The 14,844-nt window shown below is 37.1% G+C and overlaps 2 protein-coding genes across 2 annotated transcripts; both read right to left on the bottom strand.

The window, feature by feature from the left end:
- Positions 1-535: 535 nt before the first annotated feature.
- LOC145894019 (uncharacterized) lies at positions 536-4,259 on the bottom strand. Its single transcript, XM_082982452.1, has 9 exons — positions 4,098-4,259; positions 3,660-3,815; positions 3,268-3,393; positions 2,676-2,750; positions 2,293-2,412; positions 2,116-2,232; positions 1,625-1,768; positions 1,174-1,343; positions 536-1,110 (listed from the first exon to the last, which is right to left on the bottom strand). The coding sequence occupies exons 1-9, from the start codon at positions 4,177-4,179 to the stop codon at positions 973-975; spliced, it is 1,128 nt and encodes a 375-aa protein (XP_082838578.1). The 5' UTR covers positions 4,180-4,259; the 3' UTR covers positions 536-972.
- A 1,330-nt stretch (positions 4,260-5,589) lies between these two features.
- Positions 5,590-12,738, bottom strand: LOC145894017 (solute carrier family 2, facilitated glucose transporter member 5-like). Its single transcript, XM_082982449.1, has 11 exons — positions 12,565-12,738; positions 11,551-11,682; positions 11,338-11,469; positions 10,607-10,742; positions 10,259-10,380; positions 9,798-9,898; positions 9,069-9,216; positions 8,414-8,608; positions 7,975-8,122; positions 7,201-7,358; positions 5,590-6,971 (listed from the first exon to the last, which is right to left on the bottom strand). Exons 1-11 carry the CDS (start codon positions 12,673-12,675, stop codon positions 6,771-6,773), a joined length of 1,584 nt encoding a protein of 527 aa, XP_082838575.1. The 5' UTR covers positions 12,676-12,738; the 3' UTR covers positions 5,590-6,770.
- Between the last annotated feature and the right edge of the window lie 2,106 nt (positions 12,739-14,844).

The raw sequence follows: 14,844 nt of genomic DNA, 5'->3' as shown, positions 1-14,844 counted from the left end.
GCTTTTCCTAGTTGTTGGCTTAAAGTGTTATATGGCACTGTTCTTTGCATACTTACTAAACTCTTATGCTGAAGATTCGCAGGCAAACTAATGTAACTTGTTTCAACTTCAAACAGGTTCTACACTGTTACAATCAACAAATCTCAACCGATATTCCCTTAGATTCGTCCACAGCTTTCGGTTTCGTTGAGCAACCGTGTGTGTGGAGAGGAAATGTGGAATATACACATTGTACAGAGGATGGCAGGCCCAAATGAATGTCCTGTATCCGTTTGTGGAAAATAAATCGAAAACACGTCATTATCCATCAGTTATAATATTTTTCAATGCGCAATAAACACAAGTTTTTCTTAGAATTATAATTGTATTGGACAACCAATAGTGGATGGGCATGGCCTATACAGACTGTCCCACAATCAGATACTATTCATGCACTGATGATGAGTACTGTTGTATTTGAAGCGTCTGTCTGATAAAACGCTCATCAGCAAGAGTCCAGTTTTGGCGCGTTTGAAATATGATCAAACTTGTGCAACTGAAATTTACGCGCATCTTGAATCTCAGCAAAGGCATTTACATCTTTCATTGCCCAGAGCGAATTGTACATGACAGAAGAACATATGTGTTTAGTTATGTATAAGTAACAGAAGGATACATTAAAAGGTGAACAACACATATCTTCACAGCGCAATTCTTGTCAATATTCGTGAAAAACATACAAGTTTAAATACAGTTGGCACATATGTTAAAAGCTGCAGCTGTACATCCGATTAAAGAGGACACATTTACTGCGACGAAGGAAACCTTGATTTTACATAATCTCATAGAGTACTGGGAAATAGATAAAAAGGCAAATATTACTGCGACGTAGTTTGCTTGTGGAAGACATGGATCCCAATTAAGTTACCACTAATCATACAGCAGTCATTTTGTGTAACCAAATGACAAAACAACAAAGAGGAAAGACATCATTTAACAGGTGAAATAATCCAGCTGTACAGTAGGAGCACCGATGTATTCTTCCACGTAAAAGCGCCAGAAACGCGCCATAGGGGACATGAAAAAATGATTGGTTGCCTCTTCAAACCAGTACTGACTTGTGGAAAATATCTACATTGGATTCAAATTTAAAAACATTGTCAGGTTAGTTTTGGTTAAACTTTACGCCCTTACAGCTTTTTGGTTGGTGAGGTCTGTGATAAACTTCATATTCCCGACGGCATCGCCGTATGAGACTGAAAACTTGGTTACCCACTGGTTGCAGGTACATCCCTTAGTGATAATACCGAACAGTCGCACAGACTTTCTAAAGTCCACTTGCAGCCATCCACCGGTCCCTATAGCTACAAACAGTAATTCGACCTACCAATTTTTTGTAATGAAGCAATTTATGTAGATTTCAACTGACAGACCATATACGTTTAACAGTAGTGCGACTGTGTATCCCCTGGTCCTCTAATGACATTCTACATCGCTAAATGTAAAGTACATGTCTTGTCGTAGGCCTACTTCCAAAACTGGTTTAGTTTCAGGTAAAATTAGTGTTGATTTAAGTGAGATCTTTCGTCGCTTAGAGCAATGTTATAACAAAAATGCTGCCAGTTTGAGTTGAGTCAATATTTACGTGATGCTGTCCAGCCCTCTGGGGTACGGGTGGTGTATAGTCGCGCTCTGTACGGGTAACTAAGGTTAGCATATCCAGATGCTGTCATTTGAGCATCAGATACGATTGACGAGCTATAGACTCCGGCAAGGCAAGACTGGGCGACTGCAAAACAAAGGGTATTTGACAGATCACTATATGATGAACTTAATGTTTATTAGAATATAAAAAGCAGCATTTTAAACCCTATTAGAGATCAAAATGCTTCATTGTGGATCTGAAAAAGAGACGTTGTAGATGTCCCCAAAACTACATAACTTCTGACAAATAATTAAAATCAAATTGCCAAAAATTTAAACCAACAATTTTGGCTAAACCACAAATGGAAAAATATGCTTCTAATCGTCAAGAAGGTAATACGGATATACTTTTAAATAACAGTTTTCTCAACAGTTGTAATTGTTGTTTATGCCCAAAATACGTGAAAAGTACTGAATATCGATCCCACTTACTTAAATTGCAATAGGGCCCAGTAAAAAATTGAATACAGGAGCATATGGAACTGCCTGACATCAATGTTACACAACTTCCGCCATTTTGACAAACCTTGTGTGCACAACTGTATATGTCTAAAATCAAATGTTTTTTTTTGGTGAAAATACTTTTAATTAACAGTTCACCAGACCTACCGGTTTCACAGTTCGATCCATTAAAACCGTACGAACATTTACATGTAAAGTTGCTGGCTCCGTTTACGCAGGAGCCCCCGTTTAGGCAAGATGCTCCGATTTTGCTGCAGTGGTCAACAACTGCACAAAGTTTCCTGTTTTACTGGTTTTAAAAAAGGTGACAAAAAATACGTGTTTTCACAAAACAAAATCTACTTATCAAAATAGGAATCAACGTTTTATACAGTCAAATGTAATATTTTACGATTTAAATGACACAGTTGAGTTGTGAAATGATTGGGTTTGTATGGTTTAAAAGTGTTTGAAAAGGAAATTCGTATCTACAATACACTGATTGTTTTGACTTCATATTTCACATCCCAGAAGTCGTTCATTGCTCTTACTGTTGTTTTGCTGTACGACGAGACAGGAACCGTCCACAGATGGTGCATAATAAGCGGAGGCCGTAACAGCCTTTACTGCGCAAAACATGTGTATTTTACTGTCAATCGTATTATATATGACCATATAAAATGGCTTTAATATTATAAAGTTTTTAAAAGACATGAAGATATCCCAAAAGCATGCACGCGTTATGTAACATACTCTAGGCCCAAAACTTCTTAGTGTTTAGATTATGTTGATTACATTGAGAGTTGTAGACAACAGTGCACACTGTTTGAACCTTTGACCTGTCTGCAACTCTCAATGATAATTATGGCTTTTTACACATAAAATAGTTGCATTGTTTTTTACAGCACTACTAAGACTAAAACCCAGGTTATCCTGGATACGACTCCCCATCAGGTTTTCTGCGTGAGGTCAGCGCATTGACAGATGTTTGCCAATCGTCCGTCGAATAAAGTTTTTTCTACCACACCGGAATTTGAACTCAAGTTATCCCGATGGTGCCATCTAATATCGCCATTGCTGTGTTCAGCATCCTTGTTGGGTACGTAAAGAGGGCAACGTATGGTCACTTAAAGCTAAGCTTACTTGGAAAAGAATACAAGAACCCCGACGTTAGGCATGCAGTGCTATTTACTCCATGGCTATAACTGCCCACGCTCTTGGTTATTTTCGCACTGGATCGGGATACTAGAACCAATCCTCCTTCGCTCCCTGCAAATTTATTGTCGATAAAGTTCGACCGTTACATTAGTTATCACATGATAGATATTTTAAATTTAGGTATTTTTTAGAACAATGGAGTGTTTTAAATGCCTTCGGTAAAATTACGTTGTCTATTCAGGACAACACAAACATAAGGCCAAAACCATGAATGACAAGAAACAAGACGTTTGGAGTTTACAAAACTTGGCATGAAATTTTTACTACAGGTTCCAAAAAGGCAGGTAAAAAAAACTTGACATAAACATTTTACTCACGCGAAAGTTTTCCGTTATGAATAGCTGCCGTACATATCTGGCCGTAAGGATAGGGGCCTGATCCGCAAATGTTAGTATTGACAACATCACACTTGGGTGGGCACAGCAGGTAGCTTGTTTGATTCGTCAGCTCCTTGAAATAGGCCGTGCAAGAAACTACAAACAACACATCTATCAAATAAGAGGCATATTCTACTGTATAAATTAGTCTTCAGTCTCAGCTAGTGGCTGCAACGATTTTCTGTTTGTTCAACACAAAGGATGATCTTAACAATCTGGATGATTGATTTTAGCCGCACATCGATTCCCCAAATCAAACAAATATATACAGGATTACCCAGAAAAGCTGAACAGTATATACAATACAGTCAAAATGACAAGTCTATTGTTCTACAGTTTATTCGAAACTTATTTGACTTTTCTCAAAATATGATTTACCGTCTTGAAAGGTAATTCTGGATCCAACTCGAAAAGATAGGAATGCCACAATAAGCACAGCAAGCCTTAACATTGACGTCATAATTTCATTCTAAAGTTTACAGGAGACGTGCAGTTTAATGCCAGAATTAAAGCAAGTCGGTTTTAATGACTAATTCGGAGGTTGTTTAAACATTTTTGGTGGCCCTCAAATATCCCTAAGGTTTGAACAACATCCTGGCTTTTGCTTACAAACTCACAACACGCATTTGAGTTTTGCGTTGACGTTGACAAATTACTAACGTAACAATCAACACACCGGAGTAACTACAACTTATATACTGTCGGTTCTACCAGAAAACAACCGCAGTATGCAGATGGGCGCTGGGAGTTGTATTTGAACTAAATTATGTGGTAGTCAATCAGCATAAAAACGAATTTCTGCTATTTTAACAAAAAACTTCCGGCACCTGTTGATAATTCCAAATTTTAAGCAATGGAAATCAAAATAGCATCTGCCTGTAAAGCATGCAATATAATGCAACATAGTCTGGGCCCAATGCAGTTGTTAAAATCTGACATTTAAAGGTGTGCATAATAGTCAATAAAATACTTTTTCTGTCCTAATATAACACAGAACAAAATGTATTTAAGCATCGAAGACGTTTTCGAACAAAACCTAGCCAGTAATTTGGCAATTTGAAGCTCAAAGCTTTCTATGTACGTCGCGATATATTCAACGTCATGCGTTTAAACACTTGACCAAATGTGCATAAATTATTAGTGAGACGTGACAAATCTTCACGTTACAATAACATGCGTGTTGCCACACACCTAAAGCCTAGTTTTAATATTGCTGAAGTGCTTCAAGTTGAAACAAAAAGAAACAGCACACACTGAAGGTGTTGCGGGAAGTTTGGTGTAGATTAAGGAACTGTAATCGACAAAAGCAGGAAGTGTTGCATTTGTCACTTCCTTGTTCTTGCAGAACTGTTTGGCCTCAAACCCTTGCCCGCCTGCAGTAGCCTACATGTATTTAGTTAGATTTGACGATAACGATACTACATATTGACCGTAGCGATAGCTTTTGACGATAACGATATTGTTATATCGGTTAGTGTTATGTCAACAGGACCAAAAAAACCTGACAGTCTTCAACAACAGTCATTTTGTAACACTGAGACGGACAGAAAATACTACTGCATTTAAGTGGACGAAGCTACTACAGCGGAAATGAACTCATTTCTGGTTGTGGTTTCTCAAATATTACGCAAATTTATGACAAGACAAAAATGCTATTTACAGGCTACCAAGTAAACCTTCTTCCACAATTAGCAAATTTTGTTGGGGCTTTATGAGCCACTACACGCACCAGGGTGACACAGGCGCAAAGTGACTAACTGTGAACTTTATTCGATAAATTACTCAATACATTGCATACCTTTAAACCAGCTCACAACACGTATATGTATTGACGTGCACTAACATGCCAAAAGTATTCATGTTGCCCGTTTATTGTATGGTACATACGTTTGCATATTAAAGCACATTTCATTCAAAAGATATCAAATTGCACTCCATGTGTTTTTGAGAAGCTAATGTCTCCATAAAAAATTGGCACCAGACTCGATAGACTATATAAAAGTTTTTGGTGGCCATGCAATATTGTTTCTTGTGTTTAATGTTCAAATAGATTTTTTGCGCGAAATACAATTAAAAAATTTGATCATTCGCTGAAACACTTCACGTTGAGCAAAACGAAAAATTGTTGCCAAGGCAAATATCGGTTTTGAGGATTGCGAAGTGTAGGAGTTCAGTTTCAGCGACACGATGGATTGCAACAATTCAAGTGACCGAAAGACATGTAAGGTGGCACGTGCTTGATGAGGCAATAATCAACAAATCCCTGCAAACACACGTGACGGGTAAATCAATATAGGATGGAATCTCATGAAGAAATATGCTGGTGTTTCGCACATCTAAGTAAAGCAGCTTGAGGCAGGGTGATTATGAATTCATAATATCTGACTATGTCAGGAATGGTGTATCAAAAATGATTGTGCCTTAAGAAAGCGTAATGTGATTTGGTAGTGGAATTTGTAGCACACACGGTATAAGGAATTAGCTGCAGTTTTCGTTGCATTTCTCCCGTCGCTCGTTTTGTCATTTGAAGGAGATGGAACACAATACAGTGGGACGACGCGTAAGTGGTGACCCCGACAAGTTGCAAAGATGGAAGCTACATGCTGCAGGATACAATACTGTGAATTCACCACAAATCAGGCAATTCAATTCTAAACAAAGTATTAGAAATAGCCGCTAAACGAGTGAATGGAACTGTTGGAGTTTGCCTAATAAATAATGGATAAAAATAAATTGGTGCAACGATTAGCTGGTACTTGGAACTTACAATAGCACAGAGCAAAAAATGTACATGTACCTAAAACCCTAAATTATCCAAACAGTATAATGCCATTATCAGTATCAAGACAATGGCATCATTATTAAGACATACAATTCGTCAGCAACGTTTTTTGTCCCGCAAAAAAATAGTTTGGGATATCACGCAACACAGTATTTCGCCGCATATGTTTTCTGTTGTAGCATAACACAGAAAAGGTTAAGACAGTTAACTTGATAAAAATAGCAAGTTTGCATTCACCCAAAGCTAACAACACCAAAACATTAACAAAACTACAATAACGCGTTGTTATTTTCAGGTGGGATCTCGTCGTTGTTCTTCGATCTCAGACAGAAAACCTGTTTCGTTTTGAACGCTTTCTCTATCTCGAGGAAGGTTTTTCCTTTGGTCTCAGGCACGACGAGACGTACGAAGGCGGCGCAACTGAGCGTAATCGCAGCAAATGGAAGATACGCGAATCCGCCCATCGCCGCCTGGTGATTGGTCAAAAACAAGTTACCATATATGGAGTCAGACCAGGGCAATGGTTAATTCTCTGGATTTTACAATAAATATTGGTTTGGGATCTTGTCCGATTTAAAATGCAGTTACCGGCAAAAGTATAGTTACTGTAAGCTATAGCTGTTTTTTTAAACTTGCAATTGGAGGTATCAATAAAAAGTGTTACTACATAAGGAATACAACATATTCCCCTCAATCTACCTGCATGTACGGCCACACTATCACCGTTGTTGTGAAACCGGCGAAAATGCTCACGCAAGCTAAAGTGATAGCGGCCGGTCTCGACCTCTGCGGGAAGAACTCGGACGCAATGAGGAGGGTGACTGGTCCTGGTCCGATTGCGAACGATATCAGAAACACTGAATGTGTGATGTACGGGTTAGTCTTAGTGTAACGCGGTAAATAATGTTTTGTACACGTCTATTTCTATTTGAATTCATAAATGAAAGAAATGCAGCAAAGATTCGGCCGAATGCCAATATTCATTGACGTCATTTATTTTCACCATCGTTGCCAAAAACGCCTGTTTGCGCCGTTGTTAAATCTGAATCAACAAATTCAAAAACAAACACTCAACATTCAGATTCGGCCGATTATTAAAATATGCTTATTACTATTCGGAACATCTACATGATATGTTTTGTATTGACCGAGCAACTTTCACTTAAACAGGTTAGGCTTCATTGATTGCTAGCCAACGAAATTATTACTACATATACTTTTCCTGATGCGATTCAAAAGCCAATAATCTACGTGTATCCATAATTGATTGATCTATAATAATCCCGCAGCAGTAAAATGTACAGTTTTCGCCAAATTTGATATGTTACTCCTCAAAACATTGTGTGTCGTGTAGCGACAGGAAAAACTGGTTATGAACACAGCAGTGTTCGAAACGTTTGTTCATGTGATTAGCATATTAACTTTCGACTTTTCTTATCCGTGACATGAAAAAAACCTGTAACAATCACGAACCTGCAGCAAATACGAGAGACAAATATGGAACCCAGGTCTCCGTACTCTGAACCACAGCTGTGATGGCGAGACCAATAAGACAGGTACCCATTCCGATGAAACCGAATATTAACAGAGGGAGTCGACCCCACTTGTCCAGAAGACGTGACTAATGTTGTAAAGAGATTATGTTGTTTCGCTAAAGTGACAAATTGTGGTTAGCAGGTGTGACGTTGTCGAGTCAAAGCGTTGTTTCATGTGTACGACGACTGTTAAGAATGCGTTTAACACATAATCTTCTTCTTGGCAACATACAGTGAAACTTATACACCCAAAAACGATCCCCTAGTAGAGTTTAAAATTTTGGGGTTAAGTTTTGCAAACAGCAACACTACAGGAAAATAACTCGATGTGGACTTGCAAAATAAAACATCCCATAATCTTACATCAAAACACATACCGAAATCAAGGTTGTAAATCCCAGCAGACCGGTTACGCCGACAGAGCAATAGGACACATATGAGGTAGGAACGCCAGCTAACGAGTAGAGTTGGTTCATATAGACGATCACACCGTTCATACCGGACATTTGCTGGCTCGTAGAAATGACCACAGTAGCTATAACTTGTCGGCGAAGTGATTGCGATTGCAGTATCTTTGCCAAAAATAGGTTTGCCGCTGATTGAAACATGTTACAAATAACGCAAAGTACGGAGTTGTTAGGACAAAAACGCGAAACAGAGCAATGTTCAAAACACAGGCGCGAAAAGAGTTATTGGATAACTTTGAACCAGAAAGTGAAATCTATTACGGTGGACATTGTTCAGCAGACGATTCGAACACGGCTGTGCTCACCATCAGTGCGAAAACTTACGGAGTTACTGAGACGAGCATGAACAAAATTTGTGTTGCTGGTCTTTCCATACGCCTGTTTACTGTTGTCGTCTCAGCAACTTTTATAACACCGATAATCAGCATAGCCTTGCTAACCTTATGTACATATTAACCTTTTGTTCAATGCAGTCAACGTGTGCCAAAATGGTTCGAAAGGGTTACCTAAACTTAACTACACGAGTGTTTTGCTGTAGATAAACATTAGTAAAACGAAAATAAACCTGGAATATTGACATAAGTTTGGTTGACTCCTGTTCACTTCTCTCCTTCGCCAAAGCGCCCATTTCGTCACTGACGTCATCAGAATCGCGAAGTTTTTTCAGAAGGTCTTCGGCACCTTCGACGTCGCTCTTGGTCAGGTACAATGTTCTAAGCGAATAAAGTGTTTCTGGATTTCATTTCCTGCTTTCGATACATGTAATGATTTTCAAAACGCAAACAAAGCTTTCAAAAGTGAATGAATCATCTACCGCCCGAGCATGACAAAAAATGCGAAATTCGGCTTTTATCGTTAAAAACGGAAAAAGGTGAGTTACAAAACTGTACAATAACTTAATAAGGTTGCTGTGAATGGATTAAAAAAGCAAAAAGTTCATAAACAAACACACTAACTTCACTTCATTTTTTAAAGCTGTTCAAACACAAACAAATCCAGGCAGAAAATCTGCATGCCGCCATGCTTGGGAAACAGTAAATGCATTTGAAATGTGCAAAATGTCAATTATAGAGTGTTGCATTTAAAAGGTGAAAATAAAATACTTTGGAAATAAATGGAAAAGTGATTTTAAATGAACCAAACCACATTTTGGAACCAAATATTGCCTTTAAGTGTGTTGAAGAAGTTAATCTACTGAATGATTATCAATGGGGGTTGAAGGATTAGTGTTATCAACGCTAGACACATGCTAAGCAAAAATGACACATGCAAATGGAGTAAGGCATATAATCACCTTGGACTGCTTGCCATAAAGTTACAGCAAATCAGGTAGATTAGTGCTGGAACACCTATCAAACCAAGAAATACCGGCCATAGACTCGCATTTCCCAAAATCTAAAACAAATGACAAAATATTAAAGCTGAATCTATGAATATGTTAAGCATGCAACAAGAAATGCTTGAAATATTGTTGGATAATTTAACCTGGCCTTCCAAATAAAAACTGTCCACAACGAAGTGACTAAATATCAGTGCACACTTTTTGTTTCTGTTGCATCTTTTAAACAATTTATTGTTGTAAATATGTTGGTTCACAAAATACAGTGTAAACATTCCTGACCTGAACTGTAGTTTAGCTTCAGAATGCATGTACACCGGTAGTATGATATTAAAAATAAAACTTATTTAGTCATTAACAAAAAATATTTATTATGTAGGTTATGTTTGACGTAGTAAGTAAGTACATATTCATACCTGTGGCAGTCCAAGTATGTTTGCAACAAAAACACCAAAGCCAATGAAAAATGAAATCAATGCACCAAATGTTCCTCTGCAATGCTTAGGAACAACTTCAATACAATACATAGGAGAAATACCTGAGATAAAATGTTTTTATACTCATCCAATAGTAAGAATATATAATTTTTTTTCTGTTTGCAGTATTTAAACAGATTACCAGCAAAGCCTTTTTGTTTTAAAGAATTGCAAGTTGGCACTGGTTTAGTAAGATTGTCAAGATCACAAGTAATGTAGTATTAAAGCATCATGCATTGTTCAAAAATGCTCAAAATGAGAGTAAGATCAGTTCGAAAGAGAGCTTACCAGTGCCTGCTGATGAAGTGACAATTCCGACTACAAACTGGCCAATTATAATGATCTCAAATGACATCATTACTTTGCTTAATCCCATTAAAATTGCAACAATAATGGTAAGCGTATGAAGGTAGGCCATAGAACGCTGAAAAATAATTGTTATACGTTATACAAACTATTTGTCACTAAAAAAAGTCACTCACTGGACAGCCAATGATAAACAATGTAACCCAATGTAAAATGTTCACTGGACATCATATACCTTGTGTAAGCAATATTGTCAATAATGTTTTTATTGTGAGCTGCAGACAAGGCCACTGTTGAGGCCTAATAGGTCTCATTAGTGCAGCTATGGTGTGACCTATAGTGATCTTGTCAGCTAATTAGCCTGCAAGACTTCCACTTTGAAGTAACTATACAGCCACCATTAACCATCGTGTACCAAACTAGGTGTAACCCGCTGGCTATTTAGCTGACAAGATCGTTGTAGGTCACACCATGCACTGATGAGGCCTATCAGGTCCAAAGCTGACTATAATAATATACATCATTTGCACAATATTACTTGTAGGGACATAAAAATGCTGTAATAATTGTTTGATAAAACTAAACAGGCACTTTTATTGCATGTTTTAAATGTAACTGTGTCTGTATGATCGTATTACATTGATTTCTTATAACTTCCACTAAATCAATGTGTCACTTTCAACTTTATATGAAAAGACAAGTAAACCACTTACTAGCTTTCCAAATCGACTCACTGTTGGTCTGACTAGAAAGCACCCTAAAATACCACCCACAGGAAAAGAAGCTGCCATGACAGTGAATATTGCCTTCACCTCCCCTTCAGTTATAGTGGAGTTGTAGCGAACCTAAATTATACCATTAGGTTAAGTGACTTTATTACTTTTTGCAGGATTATTCAGCAAAAACTTTTGTGAAGTTTTTCTTACAAGATATTGATCTGAAATAAAGGTCTTTATCGGAACAGAAGCAGCATTAATGGAACCAAGGGAATATCCATAAGGCAGACATCCACAAAATGCAGCTGTGATTACAGAAAATACAGCCCATGAAGTCAGTTTCTAAAAACAAACAAAATTTTTATTTTCATCATCCGATTATCCACAAAAACATGTTATTTACAACAGAATTTACAATGTGATAGCAGTAAAATATAATTAAAATGTCATGCAATTACACTACTGAATTATAAGTTTTAATGTTGGTATACATTACAGCGGCCAAATCAAAAGGAAGTAATAATTTCCTGTTATCATTTCTATAACAAAGTGTTCCTAATTGTTTGCATGCTGTGAATAACTGGAGCTTCAGTTTAAACAATTTTGTGAAAGTTTGGTTTTGATAGCTTTAACCACTTCATTTATTTTAAATGTGCTTACGAATTTAAACATTTGACTATCTATTTTGTATGTAATACAGCTTATCTACTTTATTTATTTTAACTTGTGCAACAACATTTTCAAAATTGTGCATGCTGGAATTTAAACATTTGACGATTTATTATACATATAATAAACAAGTATTCACAAATCAAATAATGAGGTCCGATAAGTTACACAAAACTGATTTTGGTGCAATAAGTTTAGTATGACTGAACAAAAGCCAACCAAACTTTCAAATTAGTTACGACAGTAATAGTATGAGAAAGATATAAGTTAACTTTAAATTGTCTATAATGTGTAAAAAACATATTTACATCCAAAAGATTTGTAGCTATATGCTAGATTGGAGAGTTTGTAATTTGCACGAAGGAAGGAATACATGTCTACATCCAAGCACCACTATGAAAAAATAGCTGCACTAACCACACATCATTTTTTTCTGAATTTTCATCAGTAATCCCAATTAACATTAGGCAAAAAAAAATCTTGTGGTATTTACAAACTTTGCAATCTGGTGTTCTAATGAATTATAACACTTTTAAGAAGCATAGATCATCTTACAGGTTTAAAAACACTGTCAGAATCATCACATTGGATTACAGGAGCATCAGTATTAGGATCAGTATCACCGTGTTCATTGAATGATACATTCAGCTGTTGGAGTTCGGCCATTGCATAAAAAAGTATTATCAATCAATCATTTCAAATTTTATTACACTAAATAACTAAAATAATACACCTGGTTTAAAAGAAACGACTCGAATATATTATGCTCCGTGTTGGTGCATACGACAACCAAATACAAGCTTTGTGCAAATACAACGACACAAGTTTCTGATAAGGCAAGCAAGCAAATGTTACAGTGGGACTTCCCCAAACAACCACTGCTGACTAGAAGGCGTGACCATTACTGGCCACTCAGATCAGATTGTTTATAGCTTTGCTCATTGGGCGTAACGGACACAGAAAATTCGAGACCATTCAACCATAGACAACTGAACATGTAAGTTTTCTGTAACGAAACACATTTAAATATAGCATTAACATATAGATATATACCTATGGTGGGGACCATCTTAATCATCGGCGCCTGACTCGATAATCCTTGTGGTTTTATTAATGTCAATGCCATTTTGCTTTGCATACTTGTTGTTCATACGTGCGTTCTTTTCGTGTGTAATATACGTCACAGAAACCAGTGCTTGAATTGCGTAATGTTTTGCGCACAGCTTTGCACATGTACTGCATAATCCCATAATGTGACCCAAATGATTTAGCCATCGAATATTGTCGAGTAAAGTGATTCATTCAACATCCTGTTTACCACATCAAATGTTCTCCTATGTTTAGGTCACATCACACCTATGTTCTTGTATTATATTACTTCGAGCGGTTCGTGATATCACGTGACATTATTGACTAATCAGCTCTCAGTATGGAGAACTTTAAAAAGCCCAGTTTAAACCGGTAAATTCATTCTGTTTGATTTCATTCGATTCTACTTGTTCTATCGTATTACTGTTACACTGCTATTATTACTGAGACTCTACTAGCTATTCGCCGGCTTGGGATTTATTCCCATAGCCTGATAATAAACTGTTTATTAGGATACAACGGTTTGCTGGTGAGGTTCAAACCTTACACGTGCAAAACAGAATTGAATTCTACGTAGCGACAAAGAAATTTTATTTCCGAAACTTCGAGCTATAAAGTCCAGAAATTCTATTTTTTTACAAATTAATTTGGATTTCGAAAGACTTTTAACGTTATTGCTCATACCTAATTCTGAGAATTTTGATTTCAGAGTATTAAATAAAACGTCTCAAATAGGTCTGTACGATTTGATTTCAAGCAACATAGGCCTATAATTGACCCCTTCAACAATGAGAATCCTACGGTGGCCTGTAAGGGCAACGCACGAAAAAGTTTAAATCGGTAAATATATTTTAAAATCGACATATGTGTATTGCGATCGGAGTTTCAATATTCATTGATAGGAGTTACAGCATTCACCGATCAGGATTTCAATATTCGGCAATCGGAATTTCAATATTCACTGATCAGGATTTCAATATTTACCGATAGGATTTCAATATTCGCCGATAGGAGTTTCAATATTCTACGATCGGACTTTCAATATTCGCCGATCGGACTTTTTATATTTTCTATTGGTGAGTATTTGCGCAAAAACACACATGCTTTGAAACCGAGATTGCAAGTCGCGTGTACTGAGGTTGCAGACTGCAATAGTATACTTGAGTGGAGTCAACCTGTGGGGTCTAAAAATACTGACAAGCAGGCGCTGTGCTTGTTGGGAACATAGTGTGCCTGGGACATGTTGTGACATGTTTCTTTTACGTTTACTTGTACTGCATTTTTCACAGAGGAATAGAAAAAACTCTAGCATGTTTTGTTTAAAGTGTCAAAATACTGACATTGAGCTAAAAGTCATTATTTCTGTCATCAATGTGGTGAGATATTAAACAGCGAGGAAAGTTTGATTTGGGGATGTTTCTTCAATGGTTACACTTATGAAATTATCATTCTATGTTTGGAAAAATATCATGGAATTTGCAAGAGTTTAAGAACACTTAAAACTCGGCTTTCTAGTCTGGGACTCAAAAGAAGGGTTATTACATTGCCAAACCCAATTGAAGATCTTGTCAGAAGGAAGATAAATGGTTCAGGTTGTCTAATAGGATACAAAGGTTTGTGGCATTCATTGCACTTGGATGGGGTCATGTTACCACGCCATTGTGTCCAGAAGTATTTGCGTGAGATAGATCCTGAAGGGACTGCCACAAGAAGATCAAAATGCTTAAAGCGCAGGAATTACTTTGT

Source organism: Ascidia mentula, chromosome 3 (assembly GCF_947561715.1).
Source record: "Ascidia mentula chromosome 3, kaAscMent1.1, whole genome shotgun sequence".
NCBI lineage: Eukaryota > Metazoa > Chordata > Ascidiacea > Phlebobranchia > Ascidiidae > Ascidia > Ascidia mentula.
The sequence above is the reverse complement of the archived record's forward strand: the minus strand, read 5'-3'. Positions and strand labels throughout refer to the sequence as shown.